The 21,872-nt window shown below is 37.7% G+C and overlaps 1 protein-coding gene across 3 annotated transcripts in view; it reads left to right on the top strand.

Moving 5' to 3' along the window:
* Positions 1 to 2,465: 2,465 nt before the first annotated feature.
* The window catches only part of LOC127941550 (angiomotin), a 36,441-nt gene continuing 17,034 nt past the window's right edge, over positions 2,466 to 21,872 (top strand). Inside the window, exons 1-7 of one of the 3 annotated variants that reach the window (XM_052536701.1) lie at positions 2,466 to 2,532; positions 2,832 to 2,961; positions 4,076 to 4,126; positions 16,255 to 16,398; positions 17,990 to 19,001; positions 19,571 to 20,081; positions 21,196 to 21,340. In XM_052536701.1, coding sequence (XP_052392661.1) covers positions 2,874 to 2,961; positions 4,076 to 4,126; positions 16,255 to 16,398; positions 17,990 to 19,001; positions 19,571 to 20,081; positions 21,196 to 21,340 — 1,951 coding nt within the window. In that variant the 5' untranslated portion in view covers positions 2,466 to 2,532; positions 2,832 to 2,873. Of the gene's footprint in view, positions 2,533 to 2,557; positions 2,692 to 2,831; positions 2,962 to 4,075; positions 4,127 to 5,217; positions 5,990 to 16,254; positions 16,399 to 17,116; positions 17,178 to 17,989; positions 19,002 to 19,570; positions 20,082 to 21,195; positions 21,341 to 21,872 lie in introns of those variants that run through there. The other 2 variants (XM_052536703.1, XM_052536704.1) reach the window with 2 other exon arrangements.

Below are 21,872 nucleotides of genomic sequence, written 5' to 3'. Positions count from 1 at the left end.
GTGATCAGTTTGTGGCACTGCTGAGGTGGTCTGGAAGCCCAGGTTTCTTTGACAGTGGCATTCAGCTCATCTGCATTTTTTGGTCTCTTGTTTCTAATTTTCCTCTTGACAATACCACATAGATTCTCTCTGGGGTTCAGGTCTGGTGAGTTTGCTGGCCAGTCAAGCACACCAACACCATGGTCATTTAACCAACTTTTGGTGCTTTTGGCAGTGTGGGAAGGTGCCAAATCCTACTGAAAAATAAAACTTCAAAAAGCTGGTCAGACTCAGCAGAAGGAAGCATGAAGTGCTCCAAAATTTCTTGGTAAACAGGTGCAGTGACTTTGGTTTTCAAAAAAACACAGTGGACCAACACCAGCAGATGACATTGCACCCCAAATCATCACAGACTGTGGAAACTTAACACTGGACTTCAAGCAATTTGTGCTTGAGCTTCTCACCCTTCCTCCAGACTCTAGGACCTTGGTTTCCAAATGATATACAAAACTTGCTCTCATCTGAAAAGAGGACTTTGGACCACTGGGCAACAGTCCAGTTCTTCTCCTTAGCCCACTTAAGATGCCTCTGACGTTTTCTGTGGTTCAGGAAATTCCTTGACACATCTGTGTGTGGTGGATCTTGATGCCTTGACCCCAGCCATCCTTAGTCCATTCCTTGTGAAGTTCACTCAAATTCTTGAATTGATTTTGCTTGTCAATCCTCATAATGCTGTGGTTCTCTTGGCTGGTTGTGCATCTTTTTCTTCCACACTTTTTCATTCCACTCAACTCTCTGTTAACATGCTTGGAGACAGCACTCTGTGAACAGCCAGCTTCTTTGGCAATGAATGTTTGTGGCTTACCCTTCTGTGAAGGGTGTCAATGATTGTCTTCTGAACAACTGTAAGATCAGCAGTATTCCCCATGATTGTGTAGCTTAGTGAACCAAACCGAGAGACCATTTTGAAGGCTCAAGGAAACCTTTGCAGGTGTGTTGAGTTGATTAGCTGATTTGCATGTCACCATATTCTAATTTGTTGAGTGAATTGGTGGGTTTTTGTTAAATTTAAGCCAAAATCATCACAATTAAAAGAAACAAAGACTTAAACTACTTAAGTCTGTGCAACTTTTCCACAACATTATAATTTATGATGAATCCAGTTTGAGTTATATTAAAAACCTCATACATCATCCTCCCAGAGCTGCGTCCACATACAACTGTTGACAAATGCTACATTAAAGTGATTATTACGTTTTGAATATACGAAAATGCATCGATTTACCACAGGAGGCCTTTGTTCACCCACCGAAGCCGTGCGAGGCACTTTTTTTTATGGATGGGACTTTTTATTTAACTTCTTGTGGACTAAAGCAATGCAACACCCGCTAAGTGGCATTAAACATCTTGAAAGATCAAAGACTATTTTTAATATAACTCCGACTGGAATCTTCTGAAAGAAGAAGATGCCTCTGGTGAGTAAAACACACCCTAATTTAAAGTTTGGGGTGAATTAACTAAATGTGACACTTTTTTAAATGATGAAGTAGTTTTAGTTGATGCAATATGACACTAGTGTTTGTGTTGTGCTTGACACCTCAAAGAAGAACTCATTATCATGAATGGTAGCAAGGCAAGCTCTTTAGACATTAAGATTTTTATTTCTAATTTGAAAGGTTGGTTACTAACTATAATCAAATATTATTATGACAACACTCATATTATTTGTAACTGCAGTTAACATGGATTAAAATGCAAATAATATATATATTTAGCTGAATAAAGTGGACTGGTGGATTTCAGGTAAAGTGGGCCACCCTAAACATTCGCTAATTCTACTCACATCAACTAAATAAACCAACATTCACTGATTATTTTATAAATTACATGTATAATTGACTTATTAGAAAACCAAAATGAGTGTGCAAGAATTTCTATTCAGAGGTGGAAGAAAAAAAAACAGAAAGGAAGGCAAGGCATGAAGTTGATTCTGGAGTGGAAAAAAGGATGAGAGGAGCAAAAAGTAGGTGCAGAGTACAAAGCTTTAAAATTGTTTAAGGTATTTAGAGAAAAAAGGCAGAAAAAAGTTTTACAAATCAGTCTTTCAAATGAATTGTGTACAGTTTTACTCATAGTCTAGGCTATATGTTTTGGGGTTTGTTAAATATGTTGTTGAATGCGTTAATATGTCGAAAAAAAACAAAAACAAAGACAATGGATAGAAGAAAAGAAAAAAAATAATCTGAATATAAAGTTTAACAAAAAGTGGCTCACCTTATCTATATACATTCAACTTTCTATTAAGTGAGACAAAAACAGCTGTGGGCTACTATACCAAACTTTCTTTATTTCGGATTCTAAATTAATCTGGAAATAATACTTAATGTTATGTTGTAGAGATTTATGTTGTTGTTGGGGGTCGTGGATTCTAGACTACATTTCCCATAATGCACGATATTGTTGTAGCTCCGCCCTCACCTGCTGAGGTGTGATTAAGTTATTCAGCACGTCACAACTGTGAGCGAAAAGTGCGGGGCTGTTTTTGGGATTAAGGTAAAATAAGTTTTGCTCTCTTTAGCCGCGGTAATATGTTTTATAGGACAGTGCACACGCGAACAACGTAAAGACAGTAAAGACTTATGTGAACGTCTCTTTCTTACAACACGCAGCAGTGGAAGATAGCTTACTGTACATGTGCACTGATCTAATGAAGTGGGTTTCATAGAATTTTATACATACGTCACTTCAACCCACAACTTTAGTAAAAACCCTGAAGTCGATGACTTTATGTTAGTGAATTGTTTGTTGTTTGTATGCTTATATTCATTGCTTGTGTGATGTTAATTTTCAAGGAATCAACGTTACTGAAGGAGAGAGTGTAAAATAATGCAAGCATGAATTCAATCGAGGACTGGGGCCCAGACCAAGTGTCCACATGGATAACGCATATTGGGTTTCCTCAATATGCGCAGAGTTTTGTGGGTGAGGTGATTCATTTTCATCGAACACTGAAGAGTTACAGCATCACAAAAACTTTTAAATCAGAAGGCAATAGATATTTTGTATTTTAGTTTAAGTAATCGTTTTTATTCTTTGTTAAACTTGGCTCCATCACAAGAGGGCGCTCAGTTACAGATTTCAACCCTTATGTTCTGCTGAGATTGACGCTGACCTTTATGTCTTTGTGATCAGTGTTGGCCAGTTACTATTTACTATTAACTAGTTACAGTGATACTATTACTTTTTGCAGTAACTAGTATTATATAACTAATTACTAATAAGATTTCAATAATAACATTACAGTTATCATCATAACAGTTACAGTTACTTTTGATTCCTCAAACCCAGTATTTTAAAATCCAATAATTCCTAGATTTATTTTGATAATTTGCATCAGGAAAGCTTGGAATAAGGAAACTCTTACATTCGGGGATGGAAATATTACCATTACACTGATTTTCTCAGGAGAAAAGGTGATCTGAACACAGATGTAGAAGTTGTGGCTTTACTCTGTATATATTACTTTACTCTGGCATTACATGGCTTGGCCACCCACATCCCTCTGATCCCGATATAAATTTAATATTACTATTATTAAAAATCCTATAAATGTATGTGATATCTTTTGATAAAATACAAATAAAATAATATTTGATAAAATAATCATTAAATATAATCATATATTGGTAACCGAGAAATTATAGCTACAGTTAGCTTCAAGCTACACATAACAATCACCATTAAGTGTTTGTAATGACTTCTGGCTGCGGTCCAATGTAGATTTTGGCCAAATAATGAGGCAGAAATATATTGTTAGTAACATTTCAGAAGAATTTTATGGGGAAAAAAACACAGTTAAAATGTTTGTGGGGTGTGAAGGAAAAGTAATGTATTTGCCAGAAAGTAATACATAAATTAATAATATTACTTTTGAAAGGAGTAACAAGCCCAACACTGATTGTGATACCATTATATTTCAATAGTATGCTCTATATTTGTTCTATACTATACTCATCAATATGATTTTTTTTTCATGGTTGCCTCTCATAATATTAATAGTAAATAAACATATTTGTACATATTTATGTCTTCCCAGAAAATGGAGTTTCTGGATTAGACCTTTTAGAAGTCACTGGTTCAGTTTTAGGTAAGACTTTTTTTTTTTTTATAAACTAAAAAACACTTTCAACCATGATTCGCTGCATATGTGTGAATTAGTTTGCATGAATAATTGTTGAAATCTCTTTTTTTTTTGGTCAAATCGTTGTCTGTATGGTAAGTACTGGTAATATATTTATTGTACAGGTTTGGGCCTGTTTGTAACAATCCTTTTCCTTTGTTGTATTCGAAACCCCAAAATAAACACATCCATTGGACATTTACTATTACTTCAAGCTATTCATCTTAGAATGCAAGAAAGGATAGAGGCATTACAGGGTGTGCTATGTTTATTTAGTAGAAAGGCATTTTTAAGCACTGATGTCATGCCATTATCATTGAGCTTTTGCAAATGAAGCCATTAGATATTATTCTGCAGCTGTCCGGTTACTACAAAGAAATATTAACAATAATACAGTAAAGCAATTTTATGTGCGTGCGTTAAATTCACTCTTGTGGTTGTCCAAACTAAGGGATGATATTTTGTCTTTATATTTTACAGCTATATGCCATTACATTATTTAAGATTAATATAGCAACCTATTTGAGTTATTCAAATCAATTTGTTACAATTAAAATGCACTGATAACAAAGGTGGTACAATGGAACGCCATAGTATATGATGACTCTGCATTCATCAAAATTGGACTGTCCAGCAGTTGTAGCAATATAATTATTGGGTAAAATGTACATCATCTTTTAAAACATATTTGGCAACATACAGGCTTTTTCCAAAATGTTAAATACATTAAAGTAATTTTTTTTGGTCACATATGCAGGATATATTAACATAGGCTATTAATATATAACTTTTAAAGTAGTCAACTCCTACTTTTGCTGGTGAGCTTGTTTACTATAAATTCAGAGCTGGGTAGATTACTTCCGTTACTGATTTCCAGTTACATGACAGAAATTGTTGTTATTTTAGAAAGGAAAATTTAAAAGATGAAAAAAAAAAAGAATTAGGGAGAATAAATAAATTATGAATAAATTGTTGCTATTGTGTGAATAATATATGTAATCATCTAATCAATAAAAAAGTAACTAGTGTTATTATGAGTGTTTTAAAATGTTATTTAATCTAATTTCAAGTAGGCCTGCATAATTTTTGGAATCTGATTACGTAATCCAGATTACCTGTAATCAGTTACTAGCTCTGATTATAAGTATGCCAAAATAAAGTTAGCAATCATTAGTCATCATTTTAATTTATTTTAACGTTAATGCTTAAGAGATTTATTATAGACAAATATTTCATGTGGTAAAAAGAAACAATTTTAAATCTCTTCAATCATTTTGCTGTGAAGTCATTGCTGTGCTTTGACAGGATCCTAATCTTAAAGACAAACAAAAGCTTTTTGTCATTTTCTTGCTTGAGCGACGTTCCTTAAAAGCCAACAGAAGAACAGGAACAATCGACAAACTCTCCGAAGGAGGGACTTGAAAAAAGTCCCTTTGATTCCCCTATAGTTCTCTGCAAACGGGAACAGTTTTTTTTTCTTTTCACAACTATTGAATTTGTTAGTAATTTCGCTATAGCGGCGACTTCAGTTCACAGTTCGCCTGAAGAGGAGGGCAGTCCTAGTCCTTCCCCTCACAGCACACTTCTAGTGGAAAACACATTTCACCAGCTCAAAAAATGACACGGGAAAGAAGAGGGAACGCGTTTTATGTGAAGAAAAGTTTAAACATTATCGGAAAAACCCCTTGGATTGACGAGTTTAAAGATCTGTGAATCGTGTTCGAAGCTTTGGATTCAACACTACAACTTGTAACGGATTTAAAACGTAGGACGCACAAAACCGGCGGCAGATCGAAATAAAGCGGGACTTGGCGAAAACTTACAGTAAAGGTAAATAACTTTTGCAGATTATTAATGTAAACGGTTATTATTTAAATCGAATCACAGTGATTGTTTTTGAAGTAGGCCTGCAAAAAAAATCACCAAAACATATTTAAGCGACTTTAAATATGAGGCTTTTTCTTGTTTAAAAGTCTTAAAGTTTTCGTGCTTTGAAAACCTAAAGACGATTCATTAGCTAGTTGTTGAAAATGCAGACTTTGCATGGTTTGCATCCTCCTGCTGTGAATGAGAAAGCTGTTACTTTGTAGATAGGACGATATGACATGCGCAGTGCTGACATGTTTGCTACAAGTCAACCTGCTCCATAGGGCCTGAAGATATGCATGGACGCTTCGTGTATTAATGAGTATAAGCTTTTAAAAACTATATTTGTCCTGCTGGAGCAATATTTAGGGTAGCCTATATGCTAACTGATTGTTGAAAAAGAAAATATTTACTTAAATTCAGTCATTTTAGCTGTCAAACCTATTTACTTTTTCATTGTAATTTATGTTAAGTAGCTTAATGAATTAGGCTTCATGGGGATCATTAGAGGCCCTGCTGATGGATGTCACCCCACTCTTCTGAGGAATGCTGTCCAGGGCTGAGGGGGAGCAGGACACCGATATGCACACTACATAGGGCAGGAATGCAGTCATGTGTTATTGGAAATCAAAGCAAGAGGCCAAGTTATGAGGAACACTCAGGCTTTATTAGGTGAAACTAATTGCCCTTTACTAATTAACCATTGCTAGCAGGAGTACTGGCACTGTCTCATAATGCTTTCATTGAGTGCTTTGCATTTAAGTGCTCCCTCTGAATGTAGGGAGGTCTTGTTTACTCGGATTTCCAAAAGTGTTACTGGGGTAGCCTTGGACAACATTCCAAGAAATGTCCGTCGCACTTCCAGAATGAACCCACAGCTTTATAAACTGGATGCTCATTATTCGGATGGTCTCCTCTCTCTTCCTGTTATCCGAACAGAGCCATGGAAAGCCATTGATTTTTGATGTAAAGGTAGTGAACAATTGCCAGAAAAGTGCCTAGCGGCATTGACTCCCAGTGCAGGAATGTCCGCTCTCTTTCGCTTTTCCCTCCTCTCTCCATCTCTTTCCATCCCTCACTTCCTTTGCCCCCTACCTCTCTCGGTTTTTTTCAGTGAGGCCAAAGTCCTGCTTGCTGACTCAGCCTCCAAATCACCCAATTGCCTCTTCCACTGAGCTTTTTGGAAGTTCAAAAAGCCTGCAGTCCTTAAGTTTGTACAATTACGTTGTGTCCAACTGAGAACAGCTTATCTCCTGTCCCCCTCGATGAAATCTGCTATGTCCATATAACACAAAAATACCCATGAAAAAACATTTTGCTTGGTTGCATTGCAAAAATAAAGTAAAATAAATTAACTGAATGTGTAAAACAGTGATTACAAGGCTTAACAAAATTCTCTTCCATGCAGTATTGTCAGCAGTGCAAAATGGTAAATGGTAATCCTACGATTAAGGTCCTCTGTTGGTGGACATTATGTAATTAATAATTATTAGCAACTTTTTTCAAACTGACTGAACTGAAAACTGGCAGATATAATTGTAATGTTTTGTAATATGTTTTTATTTAAAAACATTCAGGTTTCAAAATGATTCGAATGAATAGCACTAGGGTAATAAGACAGGTTGAAGTATTTTTGTCAAGAATGTTCTCATTTTTAATTGGGCTCTTAAATTCGTGTCCAGGTCTCATTTTCAACTAAAAATTTATAAATAAAAATACAAGAAAGAAAGAAAGAAACATATAAACTGAAATCAAATTCAACTCAGCCCTTGGATTAATCAAAGAAAAAGCCTAATGAAATAATTAATTTATTATTAAAATAGTTGCGCCCCAATGCTAACTTACAAAGTTTTACCATTGACAGTGTCTTGTGTAACCCAATGCCCCAGCATGATGTATACCTGCTTTCGTCAGGGCAGTGAAGTCAGACACTTCTGTGGTGGAATGTGTCACTAGTTTTCAGACACATGGGCGAGGTACATTGTCTCGCCATTCACTCATATCTGGGCCATGAATTGCTTAAGCTGGATGTGTCATTTAAAATTTCAGGAATAGGTGGAAGCCACCACAAGCCAGACAGTGATTCGACTCCAGATGGTTAAATGAGGTATATAATGCTTAATGTTTTGATCTTCCATTGGTCAAACCGAAATGGAAAGTTTTTGTCATCTGGTTGACTGAAGACTGACATTTTGCTAAAACTGTATCATCAGTTATGTTGTTGTAATGATACAAACATTATATTTGGTGTGTGTGTGTGTGTGTGTGTTACATATATATATATTATAGGGGCAGAGATTTCAGACCTCCGTTTATTAAGGAGATCTGTCACAAAACTCATCATCCGCGCCAACGTTTTTTTGAGCAAATTTCAAAGCCGCACCCGCCCGCCATCCGCTGATTGTTTTGCAGTCTATGGCGATGCAATGCTTTGCTGATGCGAGCCGCAAAAAAAAGCCATTGTCTGTTCTAGAAAGGATGCAGCAAAGATATTAATTTTATTTATTAAAATTAAGATGAAATTTGTACAAAACGAAATTAGTTTTTAAGAAAGGTTTTATACAAAGCAAAATTTTATGAAGTGGTAAATATCATGTCTGACGATATATTGCGCATCTTATGATCCTATCTAAAAAATGAAAATAATTTTTGATAAAAAATGTTTGTAAAAAATATTTTAATGACACGGTTTTGGCGATTATAGAGTTCTAATGACGGTGATCAACTATAACTGTAGTAGTGCTGCTTTCCAAGTGCTTTCCAAGTAAAGCTTGGAAATTGCTACAAAAAACATTGCACCTGTAAGAACCATTTACCGGATCCCCAAGAACTTCAAGGAGAGAGGTTAGACTGCAGTGAAGAAGTCTTCAGGACTCCCCAGAGCGCCAGGACAGTCTCCTCATGAGGAGTCAACTACGGAATCGTGTCACCAACAGTGCAGAGCTTGAGAGGACTGACAGCAGGTTGATGTGAGAGCATCTGCATGCACAGTGAGGCGAAAACTTTGGCACAATGGCCTGGTGTCAAGAAGGCCAGCAAAGAAGCCACTTCTCTCCAAATGTCAAGGACAGAATGAAATTCTACAGGAAGTACAAGGATCGAACAGCAGAAGACTAGTGCAAAGTTATTTAAAATTTTCTGATGAAGCTGTTTGGGACATGTGGAAAAATCGATTGTTCGCAGAAGGAAATGTGAACGGTACCATGAGTCCTGTGTTATGACAACAGTGAAGCATCATGAGACCATCTATACGTGGGGTTAATTTTCATTTCATTATTCTCTCATAATTCATATGTCCTACAAGAGCGGCTTCTTCCAACGATCCATGAGAAGTTTGGTGATGATCGGTGTATTTTCCAGCATGATCGAGAACCATGTCACAGAGCAAGAGCAAGAGTGATAAAGAAGTGGCTAGAAGATCTTGACATTGAAATTTTGGATTAAAGGCAACTCCCTGGATCTCAGTCCCATAGAGAACCTGTGGTCAGTCCTTAAAAGTGGACAAGCAGAAGCCCACAAATTGTGATCAACTCAGAGAACTACGGTAATAAGGCAAGAATGGATCGCCATCAGTCAGGGTTTGGCACAGAAGCTTATGTCCAGCAGGCCAGAGCGAATTGCAGAGGTTATGTAGAACAAGGGACAACACTGTAAATATTGATTCATTATATTTTTTTTTGCCAATAAAAGCTTTCAAAACTTCCGATATGCTTGTTATTGTTTTTCAGTATACCATAGAAACATGGATAAATAATCTACAAACACTGAAGCAGCAAACTTTGCAAAACAACTTTTGGCCATGACTGTGTGTGTGTGTGAGTGTGAGTGTGAGTTACCGTGTTGCATTTAAATATTTATAAAAAAAAAAAATAGGTGTGATTTACCTATTTAAAACATAAAAATCTAATTGAATGTGTCTCTTTGTTTGTGCTGTTATCTTAAAATACATATGAATTAATGTTCATTAACAAAGACACTAGTTATTAGAATTAGATATTAGAATTGCATAGACACTGGAAATGTTTGACCGAGATCTTGTGCTTGCATCCACCACATCTGTCGCACATGACCGAAAACTCGGTTAATTGTCGCTTTGGTCATAAATTTCAGATTTTATAGATTATTTTTTTTTTCCTCTGACAAAATTGGAATGGGATTATGTGGGGGGGTTGACTGTCTTTTTTTTTCCCCTACAGAGGGAACAAAACTGGCGCAGAGCTTCAGTGGCAAAGATGAAGCATCTCTAGCACATGCTTTTCATTAAGGCTTTGGATGGAAGAGTGGGTGGGGGTTTAGCTGGAGTTAAGGGGAGCAGCGATGTGTTTCCAAATACTTGGGCCTGTATCAGGAACTTGTGGGGGGGAAGAGAACCACATTATAGGGACCTTGTTGCAGTTGGAGTATGAAATGGAGGGAGTTATTCTGTGACTCATGTAGTTTTTTCTGCCTTACTGGCGCACAGGTTTGCAGGGCGTCTATTATTATTGGCGAAAGAAAAAAAAGTGACCTTTAGGATAACAGTATTTCCTCAGCCCTTTTAAAAACTCAGTTGTCATTAAAGACTTATTTCTGATTATGAATGAAAGTTAAATTATATACCTTTGCCAGCAGTATTACTGGGCAGCAATTCATGTAAATCATGTCATTGTGGCATTATTTATTTTCATGACAGTTATGCACATTCATGCATCAATATTTCCTTGCCTTAATGCAAAACCATCTTATTCATATTTTACTATGAAATAGTGTATTATTATTTAGAATGTTATTTATTTTAATTTCTAAATAAAATTATAAAATAATGTTAAAAATATTAAATAGGCTTTATGATAATAAAAATATGTACAATTCTGGTCCTAAAATAGGTTTAATTTTCTTCCTGCAAAATAATTTCATAATTAGTTTTCTTGGCTTTTTTTAACTGGAGATTTTTGTCAAATGCACAGATTCACCTATGGAAGTGTATTGCATAAATGTATGGTTTCATATGGTATTCAATGGTACTTCATAGAGTACTAATATCCACTGTGCACTGAAGTGTTGCAGCCCTGTGCTGTCCTCTCAGCACTGACTTCCCATCAGGGCCCTCACATGTTTAAAAGAACATAATCCCTTGAAATGAATCACCGTTGAATTCCAAGAGAACAGCATATTCGAGGGAGGAGGAGAATTAATGCAGCAAAGACATATTGTGACGAACATGGAAACAGAGGTAGAGAGAAGCAGCAGATGTGTCAGAGTTTCTTGGCCTACTTCTTTTTTTAGTCCTGGAGAGTGAATATCCGTCCGCTCTAGGAGTGATGGACACAGGGGGAGGCTGAGTATTACGCTTTCTTCACGGTTGCAGTCCCAGACCTTTCCAGAAAGGAATGCTGCATTTCCTGCTCTGTGCCTGCCATGTGTTTCTCGATTCCCCCCTTTGCCTCAATCTCTCTGTCTGCATGTGTCTTTGTTCTCGGACTGTTCCTTTGTCATAACCTCATCCACTCATTTGATGCATGCTGAAAGACTAATCAAATTTGTGTGAGAATAGTTTATGGTTTGGGGTGCATCCCTTGTTTTTCCTTTTAAAAACCCCATAAAATCAAAATGAAAGGTTTTAGTCCATGTTTTTTAGTTTTGAGGCACCTGTATGCTAGTGGAATCCTAAACTTTGACAAAATTACTTTTTCAGATAACTGTGTTTTCTTTTCCATGTAACCAAACCAAAATTATTGATGACTACACAGGTTTTTCACCAATTAAAAAGATTTCTAGAATGAGATTGTCCCTCCCCCTAAATAGCACCTGCAAGTAGCATGTAGCTGTCTGTCCTAACTGTGGCTTAAATAGCTTTAGAAAAAAAAAGAAAAGAAAAAAACCATGGAAAGAAACCTCAAGCACGTTTAATACTTTATTGCCAATTATTTGACTGTTCATTCAGGCAGCCCAACAGCTATCAGCCCTAGTTTGTCAAAAGACACATTTCAGTAGTCACATTTCATCTAAGATCTCATATAAACTTTTAATCTATGCCTTTGTGTTCTCTTCAGTATCTTTTCAAACACGTATAAAATTTATTCTACATTAGCTCCTCCTTCATCCATAACAAATCGTCATGCATAAAGCATAATAGAACCCTTAACATGGACAAGCTCTCTGGAGTTCATTAAACCCCTGGAAACGTTCACTAATGCTCCCCTGTTATGTAAACCGTGCCTGTGAAAGTTGGGGGTGGCAGTTTTTTTGAAACTATCAGAGTGTTGCTCGCTCTGCCATAAGAGGTTTTCTAAGGTCACCTTCCTGATCTTTCCCGCTTTTAAGTTTTGATGTCAGGAGGTTGTCCTGTTGAAACTCTATCCCTTGAGGAATGCTGCCCTACCACTCATCAGAATTAGACAGTTTACCGTTGTTGCCAGCGGCAATATTCGTCAGAAATCGGGAAGTAAGACAAGAAAATGCAATGGAAATTCTATCTTTCTTCTGTCACAGTTCTCTGAAAAGTGTTACTAAAGGGTAAAGTTCTTGTCTATGTTAACATGCATATACGGTTCAATGACAGTGATCATTTTGTGTCGACATCTATCATTAAAAAAAAACTTTTTTTTTAAGAAAAGTTTAACAAGTTTAATTTAATGTTCTAATATTAATATAAACATTTCGCTGCCAAATCAAAGTAAAAAACTAAAACAAAACATAAAACAGGAAATTCTGTCATAAAGAGGACCCCTGCAGACCCTCATGGATGTGCGTCCAGGTCAATAAATCTTTTAAGATATCAGATAATTTGACATTTATGACAAGAAAAAGTTTATTATATTTATGAATTATTAATACATGAAATTTGTTTTAAAACTTAAAAAAAGCAATACTAGAATTCTAAAAAAACATGAGCAAGCTGTGCAGGCAGACATGCTTTCAGTGGGGAAGGATATATTATTACTTTTTGCTCGATGGTCACACAATTTGATGTTGTATGACATTTGTCATTGTAAGCTGTTTATTGTTGTGTACATATTGTTCTCTTTAGACTTCTATATGTTCAAATTCATTCAAATCAAATGTGTTTTGTGATTAATTCTGTTGTGTCAGCTTCTGGTCATATGACAAAAGTCTTAGTGTAAAAGGAGATGTGTGCTGAAAGACTAGAAGTCATAATATTAGTCATCCTATATACCAAACTACTCGGTATTTTTGGAAATAGTTTTGAAGTTTAGCAAGCATGTTCTAAAGTGATGGTTAAGAAACCGTTTTTGTAGACACTTAGTTCCAAAACATTTAAAGTTAAGCATTAACGTCAGTCCTTGATCAGATAATAACCTGAACATCTGTCAGCATTGTACTGAGAACCTGGAGTGTCTCCTCGTAATGAGGACAGGACTGGACTCTACTTCCAGAGGCTGTTTGATAGAGTGCCAGCGTCGAGCCCGTGCTCTGACCTACCCTGGGCCACATTCCTGATGTATTACCCAAGTAAACACTGTCTGCATGGGGGCCCTGGGAACCTTGTGCATGAAACATAAATATTTAGACAATGTCAGTGTGCGTCCATTCAGAATCAGAAACCAGGTTACAGTTAGTGGAATACATTTATCTTGAATGATCTGATCTTTCTCAGTACAACTAACTACATTTTGAAATGGCTTATATCAATTTAGTTTTTTTAATGTGGTAACTTGAGTTTTTTTCTCAGAATATAACCAAATAACTTTTTTTGTCAAGGAAGTGAGATTATATTAAATGAGAATGTTTGTTTGCACAACTTCATCGGCAGGTTATTGCACACCAATGGGGATAATTTTAAACAGCTTACGTGTGTATTGAAAACTGCCAAGGGTCATTTATTTATTTTTACATTTCAAGAGGATGAAGCCTTTTTTTTAATTAATTGTACTCTTTCAGATTGCTTGACAGTATCCGTGTTGCTCTTGGCTTTGATTAGTTGCTTTTGTAAGAGACATGGGCAGCAGCGGTTAGAAACATGAGGAAAGAATAACTGCTGTCTGTGTTCGGGCAAGCCAGGTGTTTTAGTTTCTTATCACCTGTTTCTACATTACTCAGCTTTTCTTAGCAGGTGGATCCTTTGCTCAGTTTGGCAGTTTTGATTTCCAAGGAATGCGTGTGCTAATAGTAAAACTTAAATGTAAGTCAAATGCATAAATGTTATGACATGTAGATGTTATAATGCTACTTTTTCCAGCAGTTTTTCAACAGTGTCTCTTATCTCGTTTTCATTTGTGTTCAATTAAATGCGGTGTCATCTCAACAAATGGTACACATTTGGATTGTTGTAGTAAACAGAAATTGAAGAGTACAGGTAAAAAAAATTCTTAGCACACCAAGCGAAATCAAAAAGTGAAAGCGAAAATTTTGAAATCGCAAGGAAACTATTTTAACATTCCAGCAAACTCAAAAACCCAAACCAGATCATCTGGATTAGATAAATAAAGTTGGACTCTTTTGAGGTTTTGGGAACGCATCATAGAGAAATAATTTGTATAAACCACAATTACTTTTGTGTCAGCTGTTATATTAGTAAGATTTCAGATATGTATCGCACACCCAGTCCCTAATAATAAGCTCTACTCATTTTGGTGTAAGTTGGAGTGGTAACAGCAGCAGGCAGGTTTGAAGGTGTGTAGATGACTGGCAGTGATCCAGCTCACCTATCCTTACAGCCACACCTGATGGAATGCATTAGTTAGTTCACTGTACGAGCTTACTGCAGCAGTGTCGTTAAGCGTGTGAACGAGGAGTACGGCTCAAGACAAATGGTCAACGGGTTGAAGAGTTCAGTTTTCTCATCCAGGACATCTTTGGTGTAAAGTAGGTGGAAATCTGTGAGTTGAATTTTGTGTTGGATGAATTTTTCAGCTTTCTAAAAACTTAAAATTAAGTTTCTTATGACGATTGTACTCGCCTAGTATGAAAATGTTGGAACTTTATTTAAAGCGTCAGTCTAGACAAAAGATGCATTTGCTGTTTATGGACATTGTAGGCAGTAAATTTGAAGGGAGTGTGTTTTGTTTACGAAGTTGAGAGGGTAAACATTCTCCCAGTTTTGTAGATCAGGGAATCATGCTTGGCATGCTTCATACCTTGGTCAGGACTTAAACTGTCCACACATCCATGGCAAGACTCTGAGGTCAGAGACTTTGGAATCTTTCATTAGGAGACCTATCTGTGGACTTTTAGGCATGTCAGATTCCCCAAATTCATTTTTGGGCACTCTGGCTGTGGAATTAACTGTTTATCTGAATTTGAGGTTCAAGCGTCAGCAGGGGTGTGAGGGAGGAGGCATCTGTAGTCTATTTCTGTTTTTGCGGAGGTAGGGGGGGTCTGTTTTTTTTATGATTCAGGCTGTTTTCTAACAGTGTAAAGTTTTGTATGTAAGTGATTCAGGAGTTCTTGTAGTGAGTTTTCTTTTTAAAATTGTTGCCTGTAGAGGATGTTTCTAGGTTTTTGTCAACAGACAAATATAAGTGAAACACACAAAACCTGTCAAGAATATATCCTGGATGTATTTCACTCTGACATGGATGTGTTTTAAATAAATATTTTTCTTTACATGAAGAATACAATGGAAATGTAAAAAATTAAATGATAAGTAACTAAATAATAAAGCAATGCATTTATTACACACACATTAACAAACTGTTGAAGTACTTTTAGTTTAATCAAGTAAATAAAAAAATCTAAAATGAGCAACAAAAAAATAGTAGGAAATGTGCTTGATTTTAAATGATTATTTCTCCGATCAAATAAATCTTAATGGCCTTAAAAAAGGCTTTGGATTTGTGCAAAATATATATATATATATATATATATATATATATATATATATATATATATATATTTATTTTTTTTTGGGTGAAATCTGTCCTTGACATGTTTTCAATATATCCATTATTGTAAATACTTTTAAAGACTTTTGTCAGTCCCTAAAGCATCAACACACTACATTGTGTTACTGTGTTTGCTTGGAATTATGTAGCTTATGCCAGTCCCTTAAAACTATGCATATCCTTACATACAGTTTGAATTGAACCGTGAAAACTGTGAACACTGTGAAAATGGGAGTAAAACAAACAAGGACATTTCTTTTTTGGTTCTGTTTCAATCAGGAAACAAATGTACCTCCCATCCTCTTATCTTTCACATGAAATGATGCAATCCAAAATAAGCCCAACTGGTTGTTTTTGGACCCCACCCCCATTGTTCTAACTCGCCAGAGTGCCTTCCTGTTCTAGAGTGGCTTGGTGTTTGGGACCTCACAGACCGGCTGTGTGTTTTGGAGCAACTTGAGGAGCTTCTTCAATCCAGTGACCCTAGCGATTGTGAGGACCATGAGCAGCCAGTAGTGACACACGACAGCATCTACAGCAGCCACAAAGGTAGGTGACCTGATCATATATGAAGTGGAGTAATGGAGTCAAAAGATTACACCATGTCTGGAGAACACCAGAGCCTAGATGGGTCGGGTGGACATCAATGGGACTAATGAAAGAAAGAAGTACTAGAAGTTATAGGTTAATTCAGTTCAGCTCGGTTTCGTCCTACCCTGTGATTCCAGCTACCAAAATCTAGAGACATTTTTTCAAGTAAAGGTGTTTGAAGTACTTCTAGACCCTAAGTTTTGTCCGACAAATTTTCTCTAATTACACTGGATGAATGTCACAGTAAAATCTGAAATGTGTTAACATATAACATAAAGCTGCAGACAAATATCGTTTTGGGACCGTTTTTTTTTTTTTTTTTTTCATTATATGAAATGTCACATCTCCATCTACAGTAAAATCGTCCATCATTTAATTTGTCTTAACCATGAGTTGTTGTTTTTTTGTGACCTTTGCATTATATATTCTTATCCTGTTCTTGTTTGTGGCCATATCTGTCATTGGCTCCGAGGAGGTCTCAGTGAGCAAAAGATCGGAGAATGACAGGAAGTGGAAGATAAAGTATGGGGGGTTGGGGACGGGCCACTATGAACTGTACTTTTCTTCTTTCACTCTCTCCATGTCCACTTTCTCTGGCCTTCCATGTTGGAAAGCAGTTGTACACTGATGGCTCTGTCTCCGACTCACTTTACGTTTATTTATTTATTCACCACAGATGTTTCGGAAAAAAGCCTCATCCTCCTTGAGAATGCGAGGAAAATCAGAAAACAATAGACGTAATAAGTTCCCCTTCATTACTTTTTAGATGGTATAATAACCACTAAACTACAAACTTTGTTCAAGGCCAGTAGTGTCAACCATTCCAGATTAACACCATTTAGAGAAACAGAATATATATGACAGTAACCTTTAATTTTGCAGTAGAGATAAAGAGGTACAACACATTACACCCCACATTGGTGCTAATGTTATGGAATGGTTTCCACCTAATGGCTTTGTATGCTTTAACAGCTCACTGTTGTTTTTGAATTGTTCTGTGTGAATGCTAAGTGTCTACCGCTCAAGCCTATAGTAGGGGTATTGGGGTTTAAGCTTTAAACTAAGACATGTAAGCTTTGGATAATCAGATGACTCAACTGCAATGCATGTTAAAGAAATGGAGCAGTTGTACAGAGATGTGGTGTATATATATATGGTATTGTAACATGATTTGCATCATGGGTGGACTTCAACACCTTGACATTGGGCTCCTGTTCTTTACAATGCACAAACTTTAATCACTGATTTACATTTAATAATTAGTAGTGGTTAAAGATCACAAGAATTATACCTTTGTCCCATTTAAAGTGGGAACTGATGTCATAAATTACTAACCTTCATGACTGTGGTGCCCAGATGTCAATGTGTAAAGAGTTTGGGACAGTTGGGGTTTGAGATTTCAAGCATTTCCTTAAAAACATTCAGAAGACTTGTCAATCTCCTTAAGTCTGTTTTCATTCATTTTTCAGCTTGATACACTTATTTTTCAGCCTATGATACAAGTTAGTCATTGAACATATCACTTATCTAACATTGGTATTTTGGGCAGGGAGTGCTGACCGTGCCCGAAGCTCCTCCTTCCATGAGGTAGGCAGGTCACAGAAGCTGGAAATGAGGGCGGCAGCCTCAGTTTCTGAGGACACATCAGCTAGCAGCAGTAGTGGTAGTGGCCATACAGTTCTGCAACGGCTCTTACAGGAGCAAATGCGCTATGGCGAGGGCCGCAATTATCTTGCCCTACAGCAGCAACAACAACAACAGCAGCAGCAGCAACAACAACAACAACCGCAACAAGGTCCAATCAGTGGATACCCGGGCCCTGGCGGCCCAGGGGACGAGCACTCGATGGTCCCTCACATTGCGAGGCAGGAGCCTCAGGGCCAGGAGCTGCAGGCTGACAGCGGCATGGAGAAGCTTAGTACACGCACTGCAGGAGGAGGAGGTGGCAATGGAGGCACAGGGTCAGGTGGTGGAAGCTGCGTGAGCGGACAAGGGCAGAATTTCGAAGACCTGCCCACCTACGACCAAGCCAAGGTGCAGTCGCAGTTTTTCCGTGGCCATCAGCCCCAACAGACTCAACCACAGCTACCCCCAACATCAGTAGGTGCTGCATTTTATGTGACTGGCGTCAACAACCCTAAGGTGAGACCCCCAGAGGGCAGACCCACAGTGCAAAGAGTCAACGGAAGCAAAGTGCACCAAGACGATGGGCTCAAGGATCTTAAACAAGGCCATGTACGCTCACTCAGCGAAAGACTAATGCAACTCTCTTTGGCCACCAGTGGGGTCAAGGCCCATGCACCTGTTACCAGTTCACCACTTTCCCCCCAGCTGCCTCCACCTGGAGACTACTATAAACCCAATGGGCCCCCGCACAGAGGCCCACCACCAGACTATCCTTTTAAAGGAATGCCCTCTCCACCCAAACAGCAGCAGCACCATCAGCCTCAGTACCAGGAGCCTGGACATTTCTACACTGACCACCGTGGCACAAGCCAGCCAGCCAGGGTTGACATTCCTAATGTCCGGTACCAGCCACCACCTGAATATGGCTCTTTCCGGTGAGTGTACATTAAAGGCTCCAGAGTGGGCTAAGTTTGGGATTTTTTGTAGAAACTAGATTGATGCACCTTGAAACACAAATTACATTACTTGACTCTTCAGTTAAAAAAATTCCAGTGATGAGTAAAAAACAAAACAGAAAAAAACAGCCCTTCCCTTAGATGCTGGGACATGTTGTCAGGAAACCAGTTATGGGAAAAGCCAGTTTTGCCTGTTTCCCTAAATTCATTCACCTCAGAGCCAGTGTGTGGCATATATCAAAAGAATGCATGTCAAATTCTAATAATCATCTACAGCATGTCACAACATGACAGTTTCTCCATTATGTATCAGAGAACCTGGAATGTTGACCTGTGAAAAATATTTTTGTGAACGGTTGGAATGCATTGCATAGTTTCTATTTTGGATAAGTCATTGTTTTCTTACCGTGATTTAATCACAAGAAGCCGTTGGTTATTCAAGTGTAAATCAGCCTAATTTATTTGTAGCTCAACAATTTTTTTTTATATGTTTAGACTTTTGTTATCAACCAAGATGTGAACATTATTTATTGTTGTGCTCTCATTAGGTCAAATAAGGAGAGTTCAAGTCACTCTCAAAGGTCTGTCCATCACCACAGCCCTTCATCTTCTGTTACATCAGGGGGCTCTCTCTCCCGTGCTCAGTCTTCCACTCTTAGCAACATCATGGCCTCTTGCCACCCTCCTCCACCTATGAGTCACCAGGGAGAGCTACACTTCCCCACTGGTGCTCGGAGCCCACAGGGGCCTGGTTCCCACCAAGGTGATCCATATGGCCCAGGTCACCCTCCCCATCAGCGGAGCCATGTGTTTCCTCATGATCATTATGGGTCAGCTCCCAGGGGCCTCCACATGCATCAGCACCAGTACCACCAACAGGGCCCCCAACAGCAGCAACAGAGTCCAGGACAACACTACCCACATCCACACTCCATGCAGGGGGATCCTTACGCCATGCTAGCCCGTGCCCAGCAGATGGTGGATATGCTGTCCGAAGAAAACCGATTGGTTAAGCAAGAGCTGGAAGTGTGTGGGGAGAAGGTGTCCAGACTACAAAAGGTAATCTTTTTAGTTTGAAAGTTAGAGGAAACCTGGGCCAGTTTACAATAGACCAGTGTTTTCCAGTCTTGTTCCTGGAGGTACACATTTTTAATGTCTTTCTTATCTGACCCATCTATTTCTGGGCTTGGTGTCTTTACTAATGAGCTGATGAGTTAAATCAAGTGTTTTTAAAGGGGTCTTAAACTAAGAAATCTAATTTCCCTTGATCTTTTGACAGAATCCTGATTATAATGGGTTCTGTTGTCTATAGTTAGGTTGCACTGCTCGCGTCCGGTGTAAACAGAATAAAATTAGCAAAGAGCTCCAGATTGCGTAACTGCAACACCGTTTGTTTGTTTGCTTTACTCCGGATTCTTCTTAAACAAAGAGTATGATGGAGATTTTTCGGAGAGACTGAAAGTAAACGATGATGCAGCACGGAGTCTGACTAGTGGATCAGACAGTAATGGATCCAACAGTAATCTGACAGTGGATCCAACAGTAATGTAGCAACACATAAGTGTGAGTACATGTGCTTTTACCGCAATTGCATTGTCTGTTCCAGACTGTTTCATATTTAGTGAGTATTTAAATGTTTTTTTAGCCCAAATGACCTATGTTGTTTTCAAAAGTATGCCACAGCAGCATCATTTTTTTATTTTTTTAAGTAAATGCCAATCATAACAGTGGGTGTTTTCTTGTGAGTCTTGAATGCATCCCGCCAAAAACTGTGTAGAAAATAGTTACTATTACTTCTTTCTTCTGCTATTACTATTACTCCCATTACTTCTAAATTGTTTTATATTTTATGCAAAAGTTCACTAAAATTATATGTGAACCTCCGATAACATTATAAAATAATAATAAAAAATGCAGTTCTTGACCCCTTTAATTAGAAAGAGTTAGAAAGTGTGTAGTATTGGTATGCCTCCATGAACAGGGTCTGGAAATACCATCATAGGCTCCCAGATGGCCCAGCACAAGCTCGGGCATGAGAACCAGCTCCATTTAAGTGTAGCAGATTTGTTGTTATTTCATGCAAGGCAACTTTTCATACTGTATCCTTTTGAATTCCAAATACATATACATTATATTTTTTCTATAATATTAATGCTCTCTCTTATCTCTTCAGCTGGAGACTGAAATCCAGATGGTGTCTGAAGCCTATGAGAACCTAGCCAAATCATCCACAAAGAGGGAAGCTCTCGAGAAGACCATGAGAAATAAGTTGGATATGGAGGTGCGCAGGATGCACGACTTCAACAGGGACCTAAGAGGTGAGAACAGAGCAGGATAATTTAATGAAAAATAGGGTTTAGGTGAATATTTGCACATAATTATGAAAGGAAGTGAATTGTACCTTGCCACTATATCACAATCTTATGAATAAGCAGCGACTCCAAAGCATGTTTGTGTCGTTCTTAGTATATAGTGCACCATTTTAAGGTAAATTTTTGTTGAGTTTTGTTTTCAGTAATATGTTTGAGAAATCATTTAGAGCAGACCTTTTTATGGCTGACAGACTGAAATGAATTATTGGAACACGGTTTGATATACCAGTGCAGTAGAGTAAAGCTTCAAGACTTAATATTATTTCTGTCATGAGAGTTTAGCATGGAAAATGTGAAGCTAATTGGTTGGTTCTTGTCAGTCGACCTGTGGTGCACTTGGTGGGATTCTGAAAAGTTTGTTTTCATCTTGCTGCTATTTCATCATGAAATATCCCCTATATATAACATACATGAAATTAACCTGTAGCAGATCTATACAGGTTAGGGCTGCACCATTAATTGAATGGGTTTATCATGC

The sequence above is a fragment of the Carassius gibelio genome, chromosome A21 (assembly GCF_023724105.1).
Source record: "Carassius gibelio isolate Cgi1373 ecotype wild population from Czech Republic chromosome A21, carGib1.2-hapl.c, whole genome shotgun sequence".
Classification (NCBI taxonomy): domain Eukaryota; kingdom Metazoa; phylum Chordata; class Actinopteri; order Cypriniformes; family Cyprinidae; genus Carassius; species Carassius gibelio.
The sequence above is the reverse complement of the archived record's forward strand: the minus strand, read 5'-3'. Positions and strand labels throughout refer to the sequence as shown.